At 39.2% G+C, this 25,638-nt stretch overlaps 1 protein-coding gene across 4 annotated transcripts in view; it reads right to left on the reverse strand.

Moving 5' to 3' along the window:
• Positions 1 to 25,638, reverse strand: part of GRM5 (glutamate metabotropic receptor 5) — a 644,995-nt gene that overhangs the window by 614,058 nt on the left and 5,299 nt on the right. For all 4 annotated transcript variants that reach the window (XM_086383216.1, XM_086383215.1, XM_086383217.1 and 1 more), the window contains exon 2: positions 11,394 to 12,255. In XM_086383216.1, the coding sequence (XP_086239342.1) occupies positions 11,394 to 12,054 (661 nt within the window). In that variant the 5' untranslated portion in view covers positions 12,055 to 12,255. The remainder of the gene's footprint in view (positions 1 to 11,393; positions 12,256 to 25,638) is intronic.

Consider the following 25,638-nt stretch of genomic DNA (forward strand, 5'->3'; position numbering starts at 1 on the left):
AAATTCCAGGAGTTGATGATGGACACAGAGGCCTGGCGTGCTGTAGTTCATGGGGTCGCAAAGATTCGGACGTGACTGAGCCGAACTGATAATGGAGGAGAGTACTAACATGGGAACTGAAAACAATCAAATTAAATTTGATCATAAATAATATAGCCAGATAGCTTAACTTTTTCAGTTTCTTAATATAGTTTTTCTCTTTTCTCAATTTACTACAATAAAACCTATTATGGGCTTCATTTTTAAATTTTTTTCAAATTCCATAAAATTGACATTAAACTAACATAATACTTCAATATGTCTTACTTTTAAATTTCTCCAGCTTCTTTAAAGGGTATAAAGCCATCATGCAGCAATGCAAGAATACAGCTTTCCTTAATATTAATGGCCCTCTACTCTCTTCAAGAAGAATCAAAGATTGAATTCTGAACCAAAATCTGGTGAAAAGCTGATATAAAACTTCTAAAAAATGTTACACAATCAACAAAAAAAGAAATATGATGAAAGAATTGTCAAAGATACAAATTTTTTTGTTTTTAGAGTCCTTGAGAAAAGGAGCATAGACACACTCTTTTTGCTTTGCTTATTTGCTATCTACTTCTCATTGTAGCTATGGGTAAGATTGACTTTCAAACAATATTAGTAATAATATACTAATAATAGCATAAACATTTGTATTTTGATACCACTTCACAGATTATAAAAAAACAGGTAATTTGTGATAACACATTAAATAATTGATAAATAAGTTATTACTGTCATTGTTATAGCTGAGCTTTAATGATGTGTAAGACAGCATCTGTTTTGTTTATAAACTAGAATAGCTATTAAATATAGTCCATTTATTATTATTAAATATTTATTATTAATTTATTTAATTTATATTATTATAATTTATATTGACTAATATTTATAGTATATTTACATTATATTATATATTTATATTAATTATGATATAATTAATATTAACTTATATTAATATATTATAACTTAATGTTATTATTTATTTTTAGATATAGTCTGTTTTATTTCCTGAAGTCCATGTTATATCCTTTCAGCTTTAAACTCAAGCCCATGGCATGCCTCAATGTGCTACAGCTTAGCTTTCATTAACAAAGTTGCAGTTACTGACGAGTGAAGGTGATGGAGCAAGTCTAATTTGAAATTTATAAAGAAGTTATGGAACCATTGTGCTTTTTTTTACTACAAAAGATATTCATGTTCTTTATAAAAGTGACAATTCAGAAGTGCTTACAATACAGCATCAACTTTCCACCTATAATCTCGTGTTTATATAACCTGATTCCCTCCTGGCCCCCCTACCTGCACCCTCACACACTGGAGATAATGGTGTAAGCAGTCTAGCGAGGACTCCTCAGACCTTGTTCATTATACCACACCACAATGCATCTCAGCTACTGGAGGAGAGGTTGTGGGATCCAGTTACAATTGTTCCAAAGCACTAAGAACCCTATGTCACAATACGTGATTACAGACCCAACTTCCAAAAGGAAAATCAGGAAGAATCTAAAACTCACTGTATTTACTGTTCACTTTCCTGGCTAACTTTCCATCTCATCCAATAATCAATTTTAACCAACCAAAGCCAAACTGAAACATTATCGATGCATTTGTCTTCATGCCCAAGGTAAGGCAAGGCAAGTCCCTGGCAGGCAAATTTAGAACGCACTTATTGAGCACTTGCTTTGTGCCAAACATTAACTGCTTTATGCTTACTTTTCAAAACAGTCTTATGGGGCAGGAATTATCATCTCAGTTTAATAATGAGGAAACTAAATAACTTACTTGTCCAAAATCCATCCAACTAGCAAGAATATTAATCAGGATTTTCATTCAAACCTGCCTGTGTTCATACTACTACTTAGAGTGATCTAAAAGGTCAAGAAATGTAAATTCTTGAGATGTCTTTGCAACACACTGGATTTAAGGTTATGACTCCACTGCAGCTTGCCTATTTCATTGAACAACTTTTATTTCTAAAAGCGCTCTCTCATGTTTTATCAAACATTTTTTTTTAGTAATGGTAAATGATCTTCACACTCTAAAGACACCTTAAATTTGAAATGACATTGTCACAGAAGAATAAACATCTGTATGTGAATTGCATTTCTCTAAAAGAGAAAAGCAGAATTAGTTGCTTGTAAGGTTATTTTTTTTTTTTAGCAGTAAGACACAGTAAGGAAAACACTGTAAATGGTAACCATATACACATATGGCTATATGCATCTAAAGATAAAAATTTACAAAGCAGTATCTACTCTATCATGTAATATATTGATATTTATATTCTACTCTATACTAACTGCTGGTCACAAGCAACTAAGTTGGTTTTACAATGAATTCATGCCCATGATGTTTTTTTTTTTTTTTTGGAAAAAAAAAACCACTGACTAGATATTTTTCTCTTTTAAAAAACCCTTTCTGAATATGTGAAAAATGATGCATAAAAAGCATCACTGGGGCATGATCTCTGGTTTCAAAGTCCCCTAAGATGAACACATCTGACTATTACATCTCTTGCCAAAATACATCCTCAATTCAACATTTGGTTAAATTGAGAAGTCTCTCTGGAGTATTTGCAAATGTGCCAAGATGAGGTTTTATAACTCCTAGTTCTGATGAATTCCAAAGAAGTTTTTAATACATAAGGCTACAACATTTAACAATATGTCTTCCTGTGCTGAAAAAAATTGTACCATAAGGCTTCCTCCCATAATTGGCATCTGAAGGACGGGCTGGGGCATCTGCAATGGAGATGAGAATAGAAACAACCAGGTACAGTCTGTACTTATCATCAGACGCACACAAAGGTCCTCTATGAGGGCAACTTGTTGCCACATGCCTCCTTCTTAATTCATTTTCTTTTTACTATAATTAAATCCTTCCATGGGAACAAGGAAAGGTGCTGCTTTCAAAGTCAGATACAAAGACACAGGAAATATGCTCAAAAGATTTTCTCAAAAGAAGGATGAACAGTGTCTTGTTTCCTATGAAGGGAAGAGACTCATAGATGTGTATTCTACTTTTCCTTGAAGCAACACCTATCCCAGTATACAGGGAGGGAGTCTGGGCTTAATTAAAAAGAGTTGTGTGTTAAGTCACTCAGTTGTGTCTGACTCTGCAGCACCATGGACAGTAGCTCACCAGACTCTTCTGTCCATGGAATCCTCCAGGCCAGAATACTGGAGTGGGTAGCCTTTCCCTTCTCCAGGGGATCTTTCCAACCCAGGGATCAAACCCAGACCTCCTGCATTGCAGGCAGATTCTTTACTATCTGAGATACCAAAGAGTTGGCCTTGGGTCCAAATCCTTGCTCTGTCACTAAGTAGCTGGAGTATTATGGGAAAAATCACTTTCTCTTTCCATATCTATTCTCTAACCTAAAAAAAAAAAAAAAAAAAGTAATTTTATCAGACTATCTGATGGGATAAATGAATCAACTAGAAAATTAATGACACAATATAGTATAAATGACCATGCTTTAACTCATAGAATAACAGAATCTCAATTAAACATTTGGTTGTCAAGAAAGGGAGTTGTCAAAAAGGACAAATAATCCAACTTCCTCATCACCCACCTGAGGTTTAAGTTCATTTCTCCAGAGCCCATCCGTGAGGTTATTTATTCCAGTCTTGTACACAGGACTTAACAAGAACTTACCCTCTACCTCTTAGAGACATAATTCTTACATTGAATGTGAAAACAAAATTTTGTACAGGAATCTTGAGTTGTGAGACTCAACTTTGTTAATGATCATGTAGAAGTAAAGTCGCTCAGTCATGTACAACTCTTTGAGACCCCATGGACTGTAGTCTACCAGGCTCCTCCCATGGGATTTTCCAGGAAAGAGTACTGGAGTGGGTTGCCATTTCCTTCTCCAGAGGATCTTCCCCACCCAGGGATCGAACCCAGGTCTCCTGCATTGTAGGCAGATGCTTTACCATCTGAGCCACCAGTGAATGATCATGTAAAATAAGGCCAAATTATTTATCCTTACTGTTTGTTTCCTCAAATGTAAGATAAAGGGGTTATTAAATGCTTGCCTAAGATGCTTCCAATGTTAAACATTGTATAAAATTAACAATAGTGTTTCTGTCTGAATTAACATCATGACTATCTGAAGATTGATCTCAACTCTCAACACTATACAACTCCTGAAAGAAGCAAAATGAAACCCCCTTAAAAAGTACTCAGTAGGACCCATGCTGACGTTTCTCATCTTTCCAAACTAAATTGTTGTCTTCATAGAGTCACAGTTAGTGTCACCAAGTCCAAGCTCACCCTGCTTGCCATGTGATAGCCCAATAAATCCAAGGGACAAGATGTTGCAGCAAGGAGTATGACTTTATTCATAAAGCCGGATAACCGAGAAGACGGCAGACTAACTTCTCAAAATAACCACTTGTTGGGGCCTCGATGTCAGGTTCATTATGGATCAGAAATGGTGGAAGTGAGGAAACAAAGTAAAAAGATCTTTTCTTGTGTGTATCTCCTAGAATGGCAAGCCTCAGGCAGGCAGATGTGCTAGTTTCACATCCTCACCACCATTTCACAGGCACTATGAAATGGAATATCTCCTGCCACATCAATCAACAGGGAAGCCACAGCTGTCCATGCTTCTGGCCCCACAAAGTGAAGGTCGCTGCCACGTCAGCAAGCGGCAGATGAGGGCCTCCATCCTCACACAAGGAACTTAACAAAGTCACAGTCCTTCACAGGTGGGCAGTGAGCTAAACAAACGTACTTCAGGTTAAGGGTCAGGGAGGGGGCAGGACTCCCTGAGGCAGGGCATCATGTATGCTGCAATAACAAAAGCAGCAAAACACAGGATTAAAGTCACAGAAACAGATGGAATGTGGAGTCAAAATTAACCCTTCCCAGTTCGAGCAGTAGAAAAGATGTGATGGTGATTGTTTCCACTTTCCAGAAGTTTCTAAACACAGTCTATGAATCACATTGAAGGTCTTTCAACCAAAGCTTGATTGTTATCAAATTTTTAAATAATTGTTGGAAGAACCGTATCATCACCTGAAAGTTAGCCTGAAGACAATGCCAAAAGGATGTCACATTACCATTTCAACTTACTGGTACATTGTTTCCCCTGGAGCATCACTCAGATGTTTCCTTTTGTTTTGTTTGGCTAAAACAAATTAGCATCCCTTTATCATTAGGTGGAAGTAACTAATTCAAGAATCAGCATAAACAAAAAGCGGAGTTGGGTGTGAACAGGATTTTACAATTAATCAAGGGGAGGCATTTTGTCACCTCACTTTTATAGAGATCGAAACTGTGAAAACTTACAAGTGCCTGCTATTTGTCCACATGCTATATGTTCATTAATAGTGTGGTGGATACTATTTTAATACAAATACATTCATTCACCAAGCAGTCTTTGAGCATCTACTATATGCTAGGCACTCTGACAGGGGGTGCTAATGTACAGTAGAGTTTCAACTAAAGTCAGCAAAACTGGGCAGTTTGAAAACGCTGTAAGTCAACCATAGAGTACAATATACATGTTTTGTGCATAAAAGCCAATTTATAATTACTTTTCTCAATGAAACTGAGCTATATCAAAGGGAAGCATATAATAATGGAATATATGCAAGCGTCTGATTATTTAAAGCATTTGTACTTTAAGGAAAATATCAAATCTCTAGCTTTGAACCAGAGGTATGGGTGAGGCATTTAAATATTCTTTCTTGCCCATGGCATTTATTTCACTGAAAGCTTGAGAATATTAATGCATACTAATATATGTATTTTTGTTTTAATTTTGAAGTTTAAACATTATAATAGTATCCTATTTGGCAGTAGGGTTCAAGTTTAAAGTTACTGGAATGAAAATACTTATCCTGGAAACCATCTTGAAGGCATCTATTATTATACAATAATTTAACTTATATACAGAGTACATCATGTGAAATACCAGGCTGGATGACTCACAAACTGGAATTAAGATTGCTGGGAGAAATATCAATAATCTCAGATATGCAGATGATAGCACCCTAATAGCAGAAAGTGAAGAGGAACTAAAGAGACTCTTGATGAAGGTGAAAGAGGAGAGTGAAACACCTGGCTTAAAACTCAACACTCAAAAAGCCAAGATCATGACATCTGGGCCCATCACTTCATGGCAAATAGATGGAGGGGAAAGAGGAAACAGTGACAGACATTATTTTCTTGGGCTCCAAAAATCACTGTGGATGGTGACTGCAGCTACAAAAATTAAAAGAAGTTTGCTCCTTGAAAGAAAAGTTATGACAAACCTAGACAGCATATTTAAAAGCAGAAATATCACTTTGTTGAAAAGGTTTGTATAGTCAAAGCTATGTTTTTTCCAGCGGTCATTTACAGATGTGAAAGTTGGACTATAAAGAATGCTAAGAGCTGAAAAATTGATGCTTTCAAACTGTGGTGTTGGAGAAGATTCTTAAAATTCCCTTCAACTGCAAGGAGATCCAACCAGTCAATCCTAAAGGAAATCAACCCTGAATATTCATTGGAAGGACTGATGCTAAAGCTCCTATACTTTGGTCACCTGATGCAAAGAACGGACTCATTTGAAAAGACTCTGATGCTAGGAAAGACTGAGGGCAAGAGGATAAGGGGACAACAGAGGAAAAGATGATTAGATAGCATCACCAGCTTAATGGACATGAATTTGAGCAAGCTCCAGAAGATAGTGAAGGACAGGGAAGCCTGGCATGCTACAGTTCATAGGGTCTCAAAGAGTTGGACATGATTCAGCGACTGAACAACAAATAAAGAATTTGTGGTTACATAGGTAATGTTTCAGAGAAGGCAATGGCAACCCACTCCAGTATCTTGCCTGGAAAATCCCAAGGGTGTAGGAGCCTGGTAGGCTGCAGTCCACGGGGTCGCAAAGAGTTGGACACGACTAAACAACTTCACTTTCACTTTTCACTTTCATGCACTGGAGAAGGAAATGGCAACCCACTCCAGTGTTCTTGCCTAGAGAATCCCAGGGATGGGGGAGCCTGGTGGGCTGCCGTCTATGGGGTCGCACAGAGTCGGACACGACTGAAGTGACTTAGCAGCAGGAGCAGTAGCAGCAGCTAATGTTTATAGTTTTGATTAGGATCTACTAGGTGACTGAAACTGACTGTGGGTCAGGACAGCAACTGTGTGAGTGTTGACTGAGTGCTCTCACAAAGCTGAGGTCAAATGATCTAAGGTGGCCTCATCTGGACAACTGAGCAGCTCTCGTCCTTTACATGCTGAAGACAGGGTTCTAAGACAGGCAGACTACGAAGAAAGGACTCATTTCCACCAAGTTCTATTGACCAAAGCAAGTGAGAGTGGAAGGGAACTATCAAGTTGTACAGCGAAGAAGTCATTAGTGGAAGTCATCAGAGCCAAAGCAATTGACCTGCCACACTTCTCCACAGGCAAGCCCCACTCACTCTGTCAATGGACACATGTACCAAGGTTTCCAAATGTATGGCAGCAAAGGGCCCTTTAAACTTTCTTAGAGCACAGACAGTGGCTATTGGACTGACTCCTTTACAAGGAATACAATTTTCTTCTTCTTAGTCATTGCACATTCCTTTCCTCCATACAGCTGAAGTGCTAGAGTGCTCTGTCTTTAAAAATATTTTTTCTTTTTTTTTTTTTCATGCATTTAATATCTTTGCCTTCAAGGCCTAGTCAGTATTTCTGCATAATATAACAAGCCACAGTAAATTCACAGTCCTGTAATCTACAAATGGAGAAGGAAATGGCAACCCACTCCAGTAGGCTTGCCTGGAGAATCCCACGGACAGGGGAGCCTGACGGGTTACGGTCCATGGGGTCGCAGAGTCGGACATGACTGAAGCAACTTAGCACAACCTACAAAAACCATAAATCAAAGAAATGCAAGTGTAGGAGATTAACCTTGGAGCTGAAATCCAAGTCTCCTTGTGCTCTCCTCTGAAATTCAGCGATAGCACATGCATTCTCCAAGGAAGATCTTGAGACAGCCACCAAGAGGACTGAGTGACAAAGTACTGCCACATTTAAGCATAAAGTGAACAGGCAACATGGGGGGGACAAAAGATGTTTTTGAAAATAAGACATCTGCTTACAGACCTCAATGTCTTGTGTATAAAAGCATTTGGAAATTTCCATTCTCTTCAAGGAGGAGGAGTATCTACTGAGTGAAAGAGATAATTATTCGGACATGGGGTTAAGTTTGAGATACTGGAATAGGGTGACCTACTGCTAGAGAGAACTGCCCTAAACCAGCCAAGAAAAAGGCTCAAGTAAGACGTGGTGTTGTCATTTCATGAAAATCCTCCAGGGGCTTCCTGAAGGGCCAGGCAACAGAAAGGCAGGCATCCCTTTGAGGACTTCCAGGGTACCCAACAGAGTTGTATTTTGTTATACTCAAGCACTTTTCTGACCCTGGAGGTAAAGTTTACTTTATAAAACTTCCTACCACACTGCCCCTATGCTAATACATTTTAAGACAGAACACCATGTAACTTCACTAGCCACTTACTTGCTGAGGAGCCAAGCAATATAAATACCTCTTGATTAACCACATAAAACAACAAACCAAAGAGCATTTCTTCCGATTTTTAATGTTTGTATCCCAGTGGTATCTTCCAAATATTCTGTCCAAATTTGTCAACAAAATTTCTATTGGCCTATTTTTTAAAAAATAATTAAATTTGCCTAAATTTGGCAATCAAGATTTTATTCCTTTTTTTGCCCACAAAGAGAATATTTTCTGTTAATTATTAAGTCGCAATAGGTAGCCTATGCTTGTAACACACAACTTCAAATGTTTGCATATAGATGTTACATAAGAAAAGAAAGTCTTCCCTTCCACTCTATTCCTTAACTCCTTAGAATCCCTCCTCAGAAGGAAAAACTGTTATCAGTTTTGCTCTTCTCTTGAGAACAATTCTATGAAAGTTGAATCAAATGGCTTTTACAAACTCAATTTTATACAAATAACACACCATTTACATACAACTATGCTGTGCTTTTTTCATTTAAAATGATTGTGGAGATCATTATGATCTAATTATCTATAAAGTGCCTCATTTATTTTAATAGCCATGTAATAGTGTATTATGTGGACATATCATAATGTATTATATAATTCACTACTGGTGTACACTTAGGTTAAAAAAAAAAAAAGTTTAAATTAGTAAGAATCAACGATGACTAGTTTCTGTTTGAATACAATCTTGGATTAGTATCTCTTACAGACCGACCAACTCTTCTGAAGCTAGACGGAAGATACTGTCTCATCTTTTATTTATTGAAAACCCATGCCTTTTTAATTTTCACCAATTGTCAGTATTCATCCAGTTAAAATTTCACTATCAAATTCATTTTCTTCTCTAAGATTTCCACCCTGGCCTCCATCATCATGGAGCAGGATGTTATATTTTTTCTACTTCAATCTACTTTAGAAACATTTGTAACTCTGGTCATCTTGATTTATGGTTATGCAAGTATTAATGCATGCTCCACCTCCTTTGCCAGATTGCATACCCACTGAGGGTGATAATGCATGAAACATACTGCCATCCTTCACAGAATATTAGTATATTATTTGCATATTAGAACTTAATAAATATGTGCTGCAATGGCACCCCACTCCAGTACTCTTGCCTGGAAAATCCCATGGATGGAGGAGCCTAGTAGGCTGCAGTCCATGGGGTCGCAAAGAGTCAGACACGACTGTGCGACTTCACTTTCACTTTTCACTTTCATGCATTGGAGAAGGAAATGGCAACCCACTCCAGTGTTCTTGCCTGGAGAATCCCAGGGATGGGGGAGCCTGGTGGGCTGCTGTCTATGGGGTCGCACAGAGTCGGACACGACTGAAGCGACTTAGCAGCAGCAGCATAAATATATCCTCTGGGTGTATTTCTATTGGAGTCTACTAAATTCTAACAGGGTACTGAGTTAGAAATTTGTAGCTATAAGCCCCACTTCTGCCTCTCAAGTTGCTATCATGTATTTACTGGATGAATTATTTAAATTCTTGAAACATTTGTATTTTAAAATAGAAACAAAATATGTGGATTGTCTGTATCACTGCTTGTTGTGAGAATCAAATAAATTAGTGTTTTTGTAAGAAAAATCCCAGCATTATGGAAAAAAAATTTCAAAGGTCTCCTAGTCCAATCACCTATCCATTGCACAAAACTTCTATACATCAACATCTATGTAAATAATCCATAAAATTATGTATGAAAATTTCCAAAGGCATAGAAGTCTTAATCCAGTGTAGAGGCTTATTATTTTATGTTTGTGCAACTCTGAATATTATTGAGTGGCCACACAGTGCAATCCATATTACGCTACTTGACATTGAATGAAAGGTTTGCTAAATCTAACTGGTGATTGGCTCCCAACCTATGAAGTAGTCTTATTCTGGCCATTTCATTAATTTCCTAATAACTTAATCTCACAGTTTACAAGACTAGATTATTTGGAACGTACAGACAGTGTTATTGCAGAATTTTAGAATCTCAGCTAATCCTAACAAAGTATTGTTCATCTTCTTTGGTATACCACAGTGTTTAAGCACAGGCAGCATGCTTTCTTAGAAAGAGTGTTGCATGATGAGCAAACCTCACGATTTGCGTGTCTTAACCTCTGTAGGTCCAATCAAACCTATCGTTCAAACAGTCTTGGTTGAGAATTAACAAATTATACAAAAGAACTTTAAAAGCACTATCAACAATAAATAAGGCTAATATTATCTGGTATAAGACCTCAGTCATGTTTTCCTCCCTCACAATGCTTTCAGCATAAAGCAGCAATAAATTTCAAAACCAACTAACATTAAATTATTAAAACTTACACTTCCAGAGAATGTCTCATACAAGGATAGAACTAACACATCTCCATTTCAGATTTAACCAGACACACTACTGAAAGATAGTTGTTAGAGTAAACTGTTTGGTCATTTCCTCTTACAACATACCTGGGCCAGATCTGGCTGCCTTGAGGCCTGATGTGTACTTAAGGGTAACTCCCTTTAACACAGAGCCTCTCAGAGGGCACTCAGAGCAACTGTTGAAAATGTCAGGAGTTCAGTGAAGATCTGGAACTTAAAAGTCCCTAGCATCATTATAGAAGAGGTACAAATAATATAATAGTAAGCCAAAACAAACAAACATAAAGCATACATTTTGCCAAATGATGGCCAGGTATCCAGTCGCCTTAGCTTAAATCTGTATTGCTCTAGACATCCTCTATCCTGTCCCTTCTTATATAACTGGTATAACTGAGACACTCAAAGAATCTCAAATGATGAGGACAATTTTAGCCCTCAAACCTTGAAATGCTAACTGGGAGGCTAGAGGGCACGAGACATACTCAGAGTGGTAAAGACTCACCTTCTGTGTGCACGGCCGACACGTAGGTCCAATTGTACCTCTTCACGATGTCCACCATGGCGCGTGCCTGCTGGGCATCGGAAGGCACGACCCTCATGAAGTACTTGAACAGAGTTTTGTCGCTCAGATCCATGCTTGTGGCCGAGTAGGCGATTTGAGGTATGTTGAAAAGCTGGAGCAGGTTCTGGACCTGAATGGCCACCGAACTGGAGCCCGGCCCGATGACCCCCACAATGGGCTTCTTGGAGCGGAAGGACGATGAAGAGCCATCCACGCAGCGCACCAGGCCTTCCTCTTCCTCCGAAGAAATGAGCGAGTCCCTTATGAACTCAATGCTCTGCTCCAGGGCCACGGCCGAGTGCCAGCAGGAGTCCCGGATCTCGCAGCCCAGCGTGATGTTGGGCAGGAGCGTGGGGTCCGAGTTGATCCTCTCCAGCGTGTGCAGCATGGCCTCCACCCGCTGGATGCCGTACTGCTCCCGCACCGCCCCGCACTTGCGCTCGTGAACCTTGTCCACCGTGGGCTGGTGGTGGACCGAAAACAGAGCCCCGATGATGATGTCGCCCGGCATGTGCGCCACCACCCTCCGCTCGCTGGACTGTGCGCTCCCACGGACATTTTCTTTCAAAAGCAGGACTGACAGGATCAACAGAAGGACCATTTTAGGGAAGGAGTTCAAGCTAATAAAGACAGCATGGTGGGGAAAATTTAGGAGGGTTCTGACATATGGAATCCAACGATGTCCAATGGTGAGTGGCAACCCAAAAAGTCAGCCAGTACTTTAGATGCGCTCGCTAAAGGACCATCATGTCTCCAGGGACCATGTGGTTAAATGCATCCATGTGATCATCATCTTCAACACCTGGAACAGTAAACAGAAAGGGGATTTAACAACAGAAGTATAAGCAGTTTGGGAACTTCTGTTTATGGTAGCAGAGAAAGAGAGTGCTTATGATGTAACTTGAAAAAAAGAATCCCCAAATCTTTTTCTTGTCTCCTTTGTTATTTTGTGATTCAATAAAAGCAGCTTGCTAAGCATCTTGACCCTACTTTGCTTAGGTTAATTTCTTTATTTGTTCGTATGGAATAAGTTGCTCAGTTGTGTTCAACTCTCTGAGACTCCATGGACTGTAGCCCCCAGGCTCCTGTGTCCATGGAATTCTCCAAGCAAGAATACTGGAGTGGGTTGCCATTTTCCTTCTCCAGGGGATCTGCTCAACACAGGGATCAAACCTGGGTCACCTGCATTACAAGCAAGTTCTTTACCATCTGAGCCACCAGAGAAGCCCTATATGGAGTACACAAAACCAAAAATTATGTGTGGGAGGTCAACCTATATTATCACACAGAGGTGAGGGAAAGTATCCTAAAATAAGAAGCATGTCATGAACAAAAATCTTAAAAAAAAAAAAATCCCAAAATGTTAAACACTAGTGATATCCAATAAAAATAATGGGTTTTTTTGCTTCTTTTTCTAAAACGTTCTTTGTTTCCTTCCAAATTTCCAGCATTGGACATGTATTGAGTATGCAATTAAAAAAAAGTTACTTCAAAAAAAGCCTACATCTTCCCTTTCAAATGCAATATAAAGCAAGTTGAATGATCTTCCCAACAAGTATTGTTTAGTTTCCATATAATACAGAAAATAACAAATGAGGCCAGATTGATATTTGCACATTAAATGAACTATAGGATAGAAGGAAGAGGTATGGAAGATTTATAAAGTAAAGCAACCCCAAGTACATAGGCATAGTGAAATGTGTACCAACTTTTGCAGAAAATAATATTCAAATTCCAGTTATGCTACTAAGAACTGTTACTAAATTGTTTTAACCTCTCAGCACCAGAATTTTGTCATCTGAAAAATGGGGATAACATGTGCTAGGCTGCCCTTATGGGAATTAATATAAGATATCAGCTATGCAAATGTTTTGTATGTTGAAAAGGGGCTATATAAAGAGATGATTTTTTTTTGTTATTAAATTTCCAAGGGCATTTGGTGGCTAGGTGGTGAGGACAGAAAATTCTCTGGCAACCCACTTAATTCTCCAGAGTCTTCAAAGTAATTACAAAGTCCTGTAATAAAATTGACAGTAATCAGTCCTTTACTCCTGATTCAGGAAAAATTTCCACATCATGAAGACTCAAAGGGCTGGAAAGATGAGTATGTAGAACTACACTTCCAAGTAGAAACTTAAGACAGCTATGAATACAGTCATCTAATTCAGTTTAAACTCCTGGGAATAAGAAAAAAAATTGCCCCAGGTTGCCTACAGCAAATTCTAGCATGATTTGTAAAAAAAAAAAAAAAAAAGAAAGAAAGAAAAACAATGGACAGATTGGTGATTTGGTTTATTTAAAGGGTTGTTCAAAAGACTTATTTTTTAAGATATCCACTCCTCCAGCCAAGGATGTCAAATTGTTTTAAAGTGACTAATTCCCTAATCTGTCTCTTTCAAAGACAGGTGATGTTGCTTCAGGAATTTATGTAATTATGATGCTTCTTCAAGAATACTAATGGTTTTCAAAACTCATCAGATCCGCAAAAATTCTAGTCCAGACACAAAATGAATATAACCTGAATCACATTTCTAATCACTCTCACCTTCATTTTCACCATTTCCTTCCACTGGCTCCTATGGCAACAGAAAAAGGCTTCCTCTATATATTGCCAAACACACATACACACACACACACACAAACCTGTCATCAAAATAGCTAGATGTTCCAGAACAACCAGATTTTTAGCAATATTTAAAGGAAAAATCAGCTTCTGTATGGAAATTGGCACTGTAAGCAAGGGGGGAAGGAAGCAAAGATGTTTTGTCACTGGGAAATTATCTGAATATTCTCAAGCTTTCCCTTCACTTTGCTTAGCAAAGACTTGGAGACCAATGCTTATTCTCATGATCATGTGAATTCTACTGCAGACAGAAAAAATCTGAAGTAAAAGCAAACAATCTCTCATTAAATCCAGAGTGTTAGCGAGAAAATCTAGTAAGCAAACAAGGCTCATTTTTATTATGTAAGAACATCAAAGTGATGTGAGGCTAGAAGCAGCACATCAAACTAATGAATTTTAAATACCAGTTTCATGTATTTATTAGTTGTTTCCAGCAAGCCCCATGTACTGAGAATATATATATGTGTGTGTATATGTGTATATATATATATACATATATATATAATCTTCTCATGATAGGCTAAATTATTTAACTCATTCAATGAATATCTATTAACTATGGAGTGGGAGAGACTAATGTAACAAGTGCAGTGAAGTACACTGATGATTACCCTTATTATCTTTCATTGAGCACTCATCATACACCAGGCATTTATTCATTAACTTATTGAACATATATTTATGTCCCATGCTATGACTCTCTCCTGGGAATCAAATATTCAAGAGAGAACAGGGTGTACATGCTTACCACACTCATGGAGATTACAGATGAATACACTAAAAACCTGACTTTAGCTGGAACCTGATGAATGCAAACAATAAAATGAAGAAAGAAACTAAGTCAGTCATGTGAAAAGTGTGGTTAGAACATAAAGGGTGAGTGCAACTGTGGTACAAGATGAGATTGGAAAGATAAGAAAGGGCCAGACCATGTAGGGTCTGGTAAGCTCATCAAAGGAATTTGGAGCGTAAGTGCAACCGAAAGCCATTGAAGAGGTGTAAACAAATGACAGGCACATAAAGCCTTAGAAAAGACTGTCGTTGTTCTGGACAGTGGACTTGATAAGGAGACATGATACCCTAGGTGAGAGATGATAATGACTTGGCTGTGACTGGTGACAAGGATACGGAGAGAAGTGGACACAATCAGATATCTTTTGCCAGTAGAATCAACTGGACTTGCTGATGGATTGGATCTGGGTAAGGTAGAGGGGAATTAGGGTCTACTCCTGGGTTTTGAGTCTATAAAACTGGCATATTTGGGATACTATTTAATAGAGATAGGATCGACTGGAACAGAAACAAATGAAAGCAAAGGAAAACAGTGATTTTTCTTCTGAACATGTTAAATTTGAGATGCTTTGGAAGCATCCAGGTATAGCTGTCGAAGAAGAAAGTAGATTTGTAAGGCTGGACCGAGAGAAGCATTTTGGGTTATAGATATAAATTGAGGGTCACCAATATATAAATCTTTTGGAATGAGTAATATTACCTGAAGAGCAAGTATGAAAGTGAAAGTGAAGTCGCTCAGTCATATCCAACTTTTTGCGACCCCATGGACTGTACCCTACCAGGCTCCTCCGTCCATGGGGTTTTCCAGGTAAGAGTACTGGAGTGGGCTGCCATTTTCTTCTCCAGGGGATCTTCCCAACCCAGGGATCGAACCCGGGTCTCCCTCATTGTAAGCAGATGCTTTAGTGTCTGAGCCACCAGGGAAGACCAAGTATAAATAAAGAAAAAGTGCGGCTGAAAAGGAAGTCCCCAAAGAGGCAAGGCTGTGGTAAAGCAGGCAGCTCAGGAAGGAAGCAGAAAAAGTAAGAACATATGATGTCAGAAAGACAAGAGAGTTTCCTGAGCACTTTATAAGAACAGACACATGCAAGGCTCTCTTTTTCTCATTCCCACAGATTATATACTATGTCCACTGTATATCTAGGTCTGTATGTGGGTATGCCTTTATATGTGTTATGTGTATATGAAAAATCCTTATAACAACCCAGAGATGTAGGTATTATTTTATTATCTCTATTTTCCTAATGACATAATGGGTTTTGGAACTTAAAAACAAGCCAATCACTTAAAGAGTTGTGGAGCTAGAATTCATGTCTACACCTAATAACTCTATAACATACTCTCTGTATCATCCCTGGTCACATTACTTACCTTTCTTTCAAAATAGGTCATTTCCAAAGTCCATGAAAAATGAGAGGGGCCACCCAGCATAGTTTGAACTTCCAAGGGACATAGAATCTAACAGGAGTTTGCTTAAAAACTAGAGAGTGATGAATCAGCACACAGAAGAAGGTACAGAAGTGTATGGCTATCTAGCTCAAATGTATTTTTATTGCCCTGGCATCGGCCACTAGACTGTGACCTGCCAGATGATAAATCAATGATTGCTTCATCATCTGCCTTGACTACACACAGGGACTGTATGTTACTGACACTAGCTATGAACCTCAGATACCTGGAAAGTATTGGGTTGGCAAAAAGTTTGTTCAGGTTCTTCTGTTACATCTTATGGAAAAATCCAAACAAACTTTTTGGCCCATGCAATATAGTTTGAAATAAATTATGACTTAGAAATTTGACAGAACTGTGCTATGACTCAGTATATTATTAGGCAACAAGTCATCCCATGTGCTTCCAAACTACAAGAAATTAATAGAGCATAAATTCCAAATAGATCAGTAGAATATATCCTAACTCTGACAGCATCACTCATTTGTCTAGTAAGTCTCTATTAAGTAACTGTTCTGTAATAAGCACTCTTCTAGTTGCGGAGGATTCAATCGTAGACAAAGAAGACACAAATTCACACCCTCACTGGATCCTGTAACCCAAGGTGGTTTGTCAAACAAGGTAAGGAGGTAAAATAGTACACAGTAATGAAGATTACAGAGAAACAGTAATGCAGGGAAGGAAGGCAGAAAGGGTCAAGACATAGGAAAAACAAAAATTTCTAAGCCAAAGAAGTTTAAATTGCAAAATTTGTGAAAGAAAATGAGTCATGCAAATATCGAGGGAACAAAAATTTCAGGTTAAAAAAAAAAAAAAGGCTAAGTCCCTAAGGCAGGTTTATACTTAGTGTGCTGAGAGACAGCAAGAAGGCCAGGGTGACTGAAGTGAAGTAAAACTGGGGAGAGAGGAAGAAGGCATGTCTGAGAGCGAGAGTGATGACCAAAGCCTTTTTGGACTTTAAAAGACTTCGGCTTTAAAACTGTGAGAGTGACTTTCTGGAAGAATTTTCAGCAGAGGAGGGACAGACAAGGACCAATTGTTCAAGGAGTTTTTAACAGAGGAGGGACACAGATGACCAACTCTTCAACAAGAATATGGGCACAGAGGCAGAACCAAAGAAGTACTGGGGGAACTGCTGCAGCAATTCAGGTGGGAAAGATTACAGCGGCTTAGCTTAGGGAGATGGTAGTATAGGTGGTTGAGAACTGATAGGATTCTGAATCTATCTCGACCATAGAGTGGAAGTGTTTGCTTTCAGATCTGACTGGGGCTACGAAGGAAAGAGAAGAATCAGTGAGGACACTAAGGTTTCAGGTTGGTCAAACAAAAGATAGTGTCATGTTGACAGAAAACTGTAGAAGAAAAGACTTGGGGGGAGATAACCAAAACTCAGTTTTTTAATACATCAATTTTTAATGCATGTGACTCTTTGTGACCCCATGGACTTTAGCCAGCCAGGTTCCTCTGTCCATGAGAATCTCCAGGCAAGAATACTGGAGTGAGTTGCCAATTCCTCCTCCAAAGGATCTTATCCACCTAGGGATCAAGCCCACATCTTTTCATCTACCTGAACCAGCAGGCAGGTTCTTTACCACCAGCACCACCTTAATACTTGGTAGAAATTTAAAAAGAGATATTTAATAAGCATCTGAGATTGAAATTCTACAGAGAGCTCTTCATAGGAGATATAAATGGAAGGGGCATTGGTATGACTTTTTTTTTTTTTGGACACCACGAAACTGGATGAAATGACCTAGGAATTAGAGAAAGGAAACTACTTCTGAGACTAAGCCCCCAAGGAATTTCAATGTTTAAACTCCGAAAGACCCAGAGACAAGGAGGAACCAGTAAAAGAGACTGAAAAAAAAATTTGAATAGAAAGCTTATCTTGTAAAGTGTATGTGTGGAGGGTGGGGAGGGGAGATGAAAAGTGAACTATACACATATTGAGAAAAATTAAAAAACAGATACGGCTGTGTTTTCACAAGAAATATTATGAGTGTGGATGTACGCACACATGGTCTGGAAACGTTGCTGTTTGGTCGCTAAGTTGTGTCCAACTCTTTGTGACCCCATGAACTGCAGCATGCCAGGCTTCCCTGACCTTTACTATCTCCCAGAGTTTGCCCAAACTCATGTCCATTGAGTCAGTGATACAATCCAACCATCTTATTCTACATTGATCCCTTCTTCTCCTATCTCCAATCTTTCCCATCATCAGGGTCTTTTCCAAAGAGTCAGCTCCTCACATCAGGTGGTCAAAGTATTGTAGCTTCAGCATCAGTCCTTCCAATCAATACTCAGGGTTGATTTCCTTTAGGATTGACTGGTTTGATCTCCCTGCAGTTTGAACTGATATGATGAGATGTCCACTGGGTGGTGGGAATATGCATAATTTTTAATTTCTTCTTTGCTTTTTACCTTTGTTTTGTAATTTTCTGAATTTCTGCTATCAAGACTACTCGTTATTTGTAGTATTTTTTAAGTGTTGGACTGAGCGATCTGCTTTCCAAATTGCTATCCCAGTCTTCCTTGTGCCCTGATCTCTCCTAAAACTGCCCCCTACTTGGGTGTCTGCTGAAAGTGAAAGTCACTCAGTTGTGTCCGACTCTTTGTGATCCCATGGGCTACACAGTCCATGGAATTTTCCAGGCCAGAATATTGGAGTGGGTAGCCTTTCCCTTCTCCAGGGGATCTTCCCAATCCAGGAATTGAACCAGGGTATCCTGCATTGCAGGTAGATTCTTTACCAACTGAGCTATGAGGGAAGCCCAGGGTGTCTGCTAGTCAAGTTAAATTTTTTTCTCTTCTGGGTGTATATCCCTTTGCCCCAGTGGTTCTGTTCACACTGGAACTTAGCCCTGATATGCTCTTGTTTCATGGCTTTTAAGGCAGAGTTTTTTAAGAGCATTGGCTTGGAGTCAAGAAAACCTGGGTTTAAATCCTGGCACTGCCATGGGCTGGTTGTGCGCTCTTGATCACTTAGTCTTTCTGAGCCTAACTGGAATGAGAACAGTAACTACCTCAAAGATTAATGTGGATAGAATGAAGTAATATTTTTAAATAGTCTCTTTATAAAATCTCCCCAGGTCCCTCACCTTGCAGGATATACTCTATTCTCTCCATTTAAGAGGCATTTTCATCCATACTTTTTCATATGATTTATTAAGCAGCTAAGAGTATAGCTATTTATGGGCTTGAATCACAATAAACTGCGGAGAATTCTGAAAGAGATGGGAATACCAGACCACCTGACCTGCCTCTTGAGAAAGGTATATGCAGGTCAGGAAGCAACAGTTAGAACTGGACATGGAAAAACAGACTGGTTCCAAATAGGGAAAGGAGTCCATCAAGGCTGTACATTGTCACCCTGCTTATTTAACTTATATGCAGAGTACATCATGAGAAACGCTGGGCTGGAAGAAGCAAAAACTGGAATCAAGATTTCTGGGAGAAATATCAATAACCTCAGATATGCAGATGACACTACCCTTATGGAAGAAAGTGAAGAAGAACTAAAAAGCTCTTGATGAAAGTGAAAGAGGAGAGTTAAAAAGTTGGCTTAAAGCTCAACATTCAGGAAACGAAGATCATGGCATCTGGTCCCATCACTTCATGGGAAATAGATGGGGAAACAGTGGAAACAGTGTCAGATTTTATTTTGGGGGGCTCCAAAATCAGTGCAGATGGTGATTGCAGCCGTGAAATTAAAAGACACTTACTCCTTGGAAGGAAAGTTATGACCAACCTAGATAGCATATTCAAAAGCAGAGACATTACTCTGCCAACAAAGAGTCCATCTAGTCAAGGCTATGGTTTTTCTAGTGGTCATGTATGGATGTGAGAGTTGGACTATGAAGAAAGCTGAGCGCCGAAGAATTGATGCTTCTGAACTGTGGTCTTGGAAAAGACTCTTGAGAGTCCCCTGTACTGCATGGAGATCCAACCAGTCCATCCTAAAGGAGATCAGTCCTAGGTGTTCATTTGAAGGACTGATGCTGAAGCTGAAACTCTAACACTTTGGCCACCTGATGCAAAGAGCTGACTCATTGGAAAAGACCCTGATGCTGGGAGGGATTGGGGGCAGGAGGAGAAGGGGACAACAGAGGATGAGATGGTTGGATGGCATCACCAACTCGATGCACACGAGTTTGAGTAAACTCTGGGAGTTGGTGATGAACAGGGAGGCCTGGCGTGCTGCGATTCATGAGGTCGCAAAGAGTCAGACATGACTGAGTGACTGAACTGAACTGAACTAGTGGCTCAGATGGGAAAGAATCTGCCTGCAATGTAGGAGACCCAGGTTCGATCCCTGGTTGGGAAGATCCCCTAGAGAATGGAATGGCTACCTAGTCCTGCATTCTTGCCTGGAGAATCCCATGGACAGAGGAGCCTGGTGGGCTACAGTCCAGGGGGTCACAAAGAGTTGAACACAACTGAGTGACTAAACCACAACACTATCACTATTTATACACAAGTTTTGTCTTCAGACAGACTTCAAACCCTTAAAAGAGTAAATTTGTGCCATACACAACACCTGATATAATCCTTACACAAAATGCATATTCAATAAATTCTGCTGAACAAAGGAATAAAGGGAACTGCCTCCACCAGGCGCTTTGGTCAGCTACTTGACTGAGATTTAAACACGTGCCCCCATCCCACTATGGAAAATTAAAAAACAGATCATGAAAATCCTCCTGTCCAATGGGTCCAGGCAACAGAGACCACCAAAAAGAGAAGTACAGACTAACCGAAGTAGGAAGGAGAAACCTCTGGTGTTCCACGTGGCTTCTCGATATATGAAGAAAAACAGCAACACAGAACTAGGGAGAGTTCTATATGATATAGTTTAATTGAGACTCATGAAGAATAATGCTTTTTAGCAGAACTAGGACTCAGTTCAGCCGCTCAGTTGTGTCTGACTCTTTGCGACCCCATGCACTGCAGCGCACCAGACCTCCCTGTCCATCACCAACTCCCGGAGCTTACTCAAACTCATGTCCATTGACTGGGACTAGAACCCAGCAAAATATCATCTCAAAACTAGTATTTAATCACATCCTGAAACTTGGTTCTGCTTTTCTATAATTCTCTAAGCATATAATCTCTAACACAGAGACTTTATTTAAATGGAATATTAGTATGAAATCCACAATGCAATATATTTTATTCTTCTCTATATAATGTATTATAAATATCTTTTGAGATTAGCTCATTTTGAAGATGGGGATAATGATAAGATTATAATTCACCACAGCTTACTATGTTCTAGGCTAGCATTTCACATGAAATGTCATTTAACTATCATTAAAAAAAACTGCAAGATAGATCATTTTATGCATATTTTCACTTGACATATCTAGGACTCAGAGAGATAGGATGGTTTGGCTAAGATTCTAAAGCAAGTGAATAGCAGAGTCGAGATTCACACTTGGAACTCCTATTTCTTTCAAACAGCTGCATCATATTCAATTATATGAATGTACAGAAATTTAATTATTCCCTATTTTTGAATATTTAGATTCCTCATAGATTTTACTACTATCATAAACAGTGTTGCACTTTAATTACTTTTCAATGTATTTCTGTAGGACAAATGCATGATGTTGCTGGCATAAATCTTTTCATGTTTTACAGTCTATGAACTTAGACTGTAAAAGGTGGCATTAACTTCACTCTCAGTCCTTTCTCCTTAAGCTTATTAATTCTTTGTATCACACAGTGTTCTTTCCATAAGAACCTGCTCTCTCTTGCTTCTATATAAGTTCATGAGTGAGGCCCTTTCTCCCTAGCTATTGCATCAGGAGGTCCACTCATTCATTTAGCAAGGGTCTTATAGGAAAAAAAAGGATAGTAAAATCATATTATTTTATTTTCAGCATACAGAGCCTTTTCCCTTTTAATCCCATTTTAAACTAAACAAAATTACCACTCAGAAGGTCTGATTATTGCCATTTCATATATCAGAACAGAATCCCCAAGAGAACAAATTATTGCTTTAAGTTATAACTCTGATGTGGCAGGGTTAGCTATATATTTTTTTAATTCATATATATGTGAATATATATTCTATATATTTTTTCTTGTTATAATGGGAAGAAGTTAATTATCACAGTAATTTTAAAAGCTTTCAAAATATTATAGACCTGTGATCTAAAAATATGCAGTACTCTATAATTCAATCAAAAGTAGTAAATGATAAGAGTTTACATAAATACTATAACTTACATGATATTTTGGTTCAGGGTCCTATTTTCAGAAGCACTGCTGCTGCTGCTGCTAAGTCCCTTCAGTTGTGTCCGACTCTGTGTGACCCCATAGACGGCCTCCCACCAGGCTCCCCCATCCCTGGGATTCTCCAGGCAAGAACACTGGAGTGGGTTGCCATTTCCTTCTCTAATCCATGAAAGTGAAAAGTGAAAGTGAAGTTGCTCAGTCGTGTCCGACTCTTAGCAACCTCATGGACTGCAGCCCACCAGGCTCCGCCATCCATGGGATTTTCCAGGCAACAGTACTGGAGTGGGGTGCCATTGCCTTCTCCTCAGAAGCACTAGACTACTTTATTCAATATTCTAGGTTCATACCATAATAAAATCAATCACTACCCCATTATAGAAAATAGACATATGTTTAATATGCATAAAAGTACTGTGCCTCAGGGAACCATACGGTCTCATATTGTATCCTAAGTGAAGATGGAGAAGAAACTATTGGTGGACAGAATTTAGCATAAATGGCAACTTACATAGTAATCAGATTCACAGTCGCATTGTCTTATTCTCAACAATTTTCTCAAATGCTGACCATCTTTCTGGCACAGATGTCTCTTATATAACTTAATCCCCACACAAGCAAATCACACAGCTCAAGATATCAGCACTAAAATGATTCCTTCTGCCTGAGCAGCAGCCTCCTCACAGATAGGGGTATCAATACTGCATGTGCATGGATGCCTCGGATACATTTTCCTGAAAACAAGTGCATCCCATAGATAAGAGACACTCTGGGGTATGATGATACCGAGAGCATCGTAGTCTGGGGAAAGCTCCATTGTCATAGCTATCTCAAGCACACATCTGTGACCTTGTAAATAGGAAAGTCCAGCACCCCCTCCATCTAGCCCAGGATGAAAAATATGCCATATTTAAACTGAAATCCCCTTAAAGCAAAAAGGGGCCATAAAATAACATTGTGCAAAAGTGAAGTCTGTAATTTTATGCATTAATTAAAAGGTGCTGGCAGTAGAATAAAGCTCACTAAATCATCTTAAATCATTACACAACTGGTTTAGTAGTCCATGAAGACCTAAAACAGCCTTTAAAGCAAAGCAATAAAAATGATGTGATCAACTGTTAACTAGTCTCAATTGAATTGTCAAGCAGGGATTCTAAACTTCTTCCTATTTTGCAGCCTTTGCTGCTTTCTTGTTATTTACGGCACACCTCAAAAGACTGTAGAGCATTATTGTGCATATTGTATTACCCAGCATCAGGTGCTTGAAAACGTGCTTTTGCATTTCTAACTCAATCTCTAGTTACTTATTAATAGCTAATATTTATTGAGTGCCTACTTTGTGCTAAATAATATATAAGCATAATTTAATGTAAGTCTCACGATGACCTTATGGGGTAGGTATGATTACTACCTACATTAAATCTCTCTTGAAATTGAGGTTTAGAGGTGAAGAGTCTTGCCAGAGGTCTCACACATATAATGAATGGCAGAGTCAGGACATAAATTCAATTCTCTCTGGCTCCAAAACCCACACTCAACATAATCAGATGCTACTGCTTCCCATCTGACCAAATGGGATGGTTAGTTAAACCTTATGCACTGGCTACAAAACATTTTGGAAATTCAACTTTCCACCAAATTCTTATGTAATGTGAGTCAGCTACATTTAGAAGCCACACAAACAAGCCTAATAAATATAGCTAACTGTTTCATAGAATCATTTAGATTAGGCTTTCTTGACCTTACACCTGTTGCCATTTTGGACTAGGTAATTTTGGAGGTTTTGGCAGGCTGCCATCCTATGCATTGCAGGATGCTTAGAGCATCCTGATCTGCAGATGCCAACAGCACACACCTCCTCATCCTTGTGACGAATAAAAATGTCTCTAGACTCTGTCAAATGTTCCTTGCAGGTCAAAGCCATTGCCAATTGAAAACTGCTGATTTACTTGAAACTCATCCTGTCAAGGTCTACATAATCATCAAAAAAAGAAGCAAGTAAGAGCCATCTGGATGTGTCACTCCCACAAAGCCTTTTTCTGAAATGTTCTAATAATTCTAAGGAGAGTAGTTTGGAATAGACTTGCCTTTCTCCTTTACACTGTAACTTGTTTCTGGCTGCGTTTCTTGTTTTGAATATCAATTTGAGAAATACAGAGTAAACTGTCAAAGATGATATTGGTGGTGGTGGTTTAGTCACTCAGCTGTGTCTGATTCTTAAGACCCCATGGACTGTAGCCCACTAGGCTCCTCTCTCCACGGGATTCTCCAGGTAAGAATACAGGAGTGGGTTGCCATTTCCTTCTCCAGGGGATCTTCCTGATCCAGGGATCGATCCCATGTATCCTGCACTGGCAGGTGAATTATTTACCACTGAGTCACCTGCTGCTAAGTCGCTTCAGTCGTGTCCGACTCTGTGTGACCTCATAGATGGCAGCCCACCAGGCTCCCCCATCCCTGGGATTCTCCAGGCAAGAACACTGGAGTGGGTTGCCATTTCCTTTTCCAATGCATGAAAGTGAAAAGTGAAGTCCCTCAGTCATGTCTGACTCTTAGCGACCCCATGGACTGCAGCCCACCAGGCTCCTCCATCCATGGGATTTTCCAAGCAAGAGTACTGGAGTGGGGTGCCATTGGCTTCTCCAACTGAGTCACCAGAGAAGCCTATTTGTGTAATTAATTCACCATAATCACTCAATGAGGTTAATAGTGTTACAACCTGTTCCTCATTTCAAAAATGAGGAAGAGAGGCAGAGCAATGCTAAGTAATTTGCCCAAGGTCACATAGCTAATAAGCCACAAAGCTGGGATTCAAACTCAAGCAATCTTGTGCAAGGGTCTGTACTCCCAATTGTATCATAAGTCACTGGAAACCACAATGAAATCATTCCATGGTGCTTAGCCACATCACAGATTAAAGTTACCTAATAGCTCAGCAGTAAAGAATCCACCTGCCAATGCAGGAAACCCAGGTTCGATCTCTGGGTCAGGAAGATCCCTGGAGAAGGAAATGGCAGTCCACTCCTCCATGGACAGAGGAGCCTGGTGGGCTACAGTCCAAGGGGCCTCAGAGTCGGACACAAC

Source organism: Bos grunniens, chromosome 29, assembly GCF_055505025.1.
Source record: "Bos grunniens cultivar Pamir isolate PY7600 chromosome 29, Bosgru_T2T1.0, whole genome shotgun sequence".
NCBI classification, from domain to species: domain Eukaryota; kingdom Metazoa; phylum Chordata; class Mammalia; order Artiodactyla; family Bovidae; genus Bos; species Bos grunniens.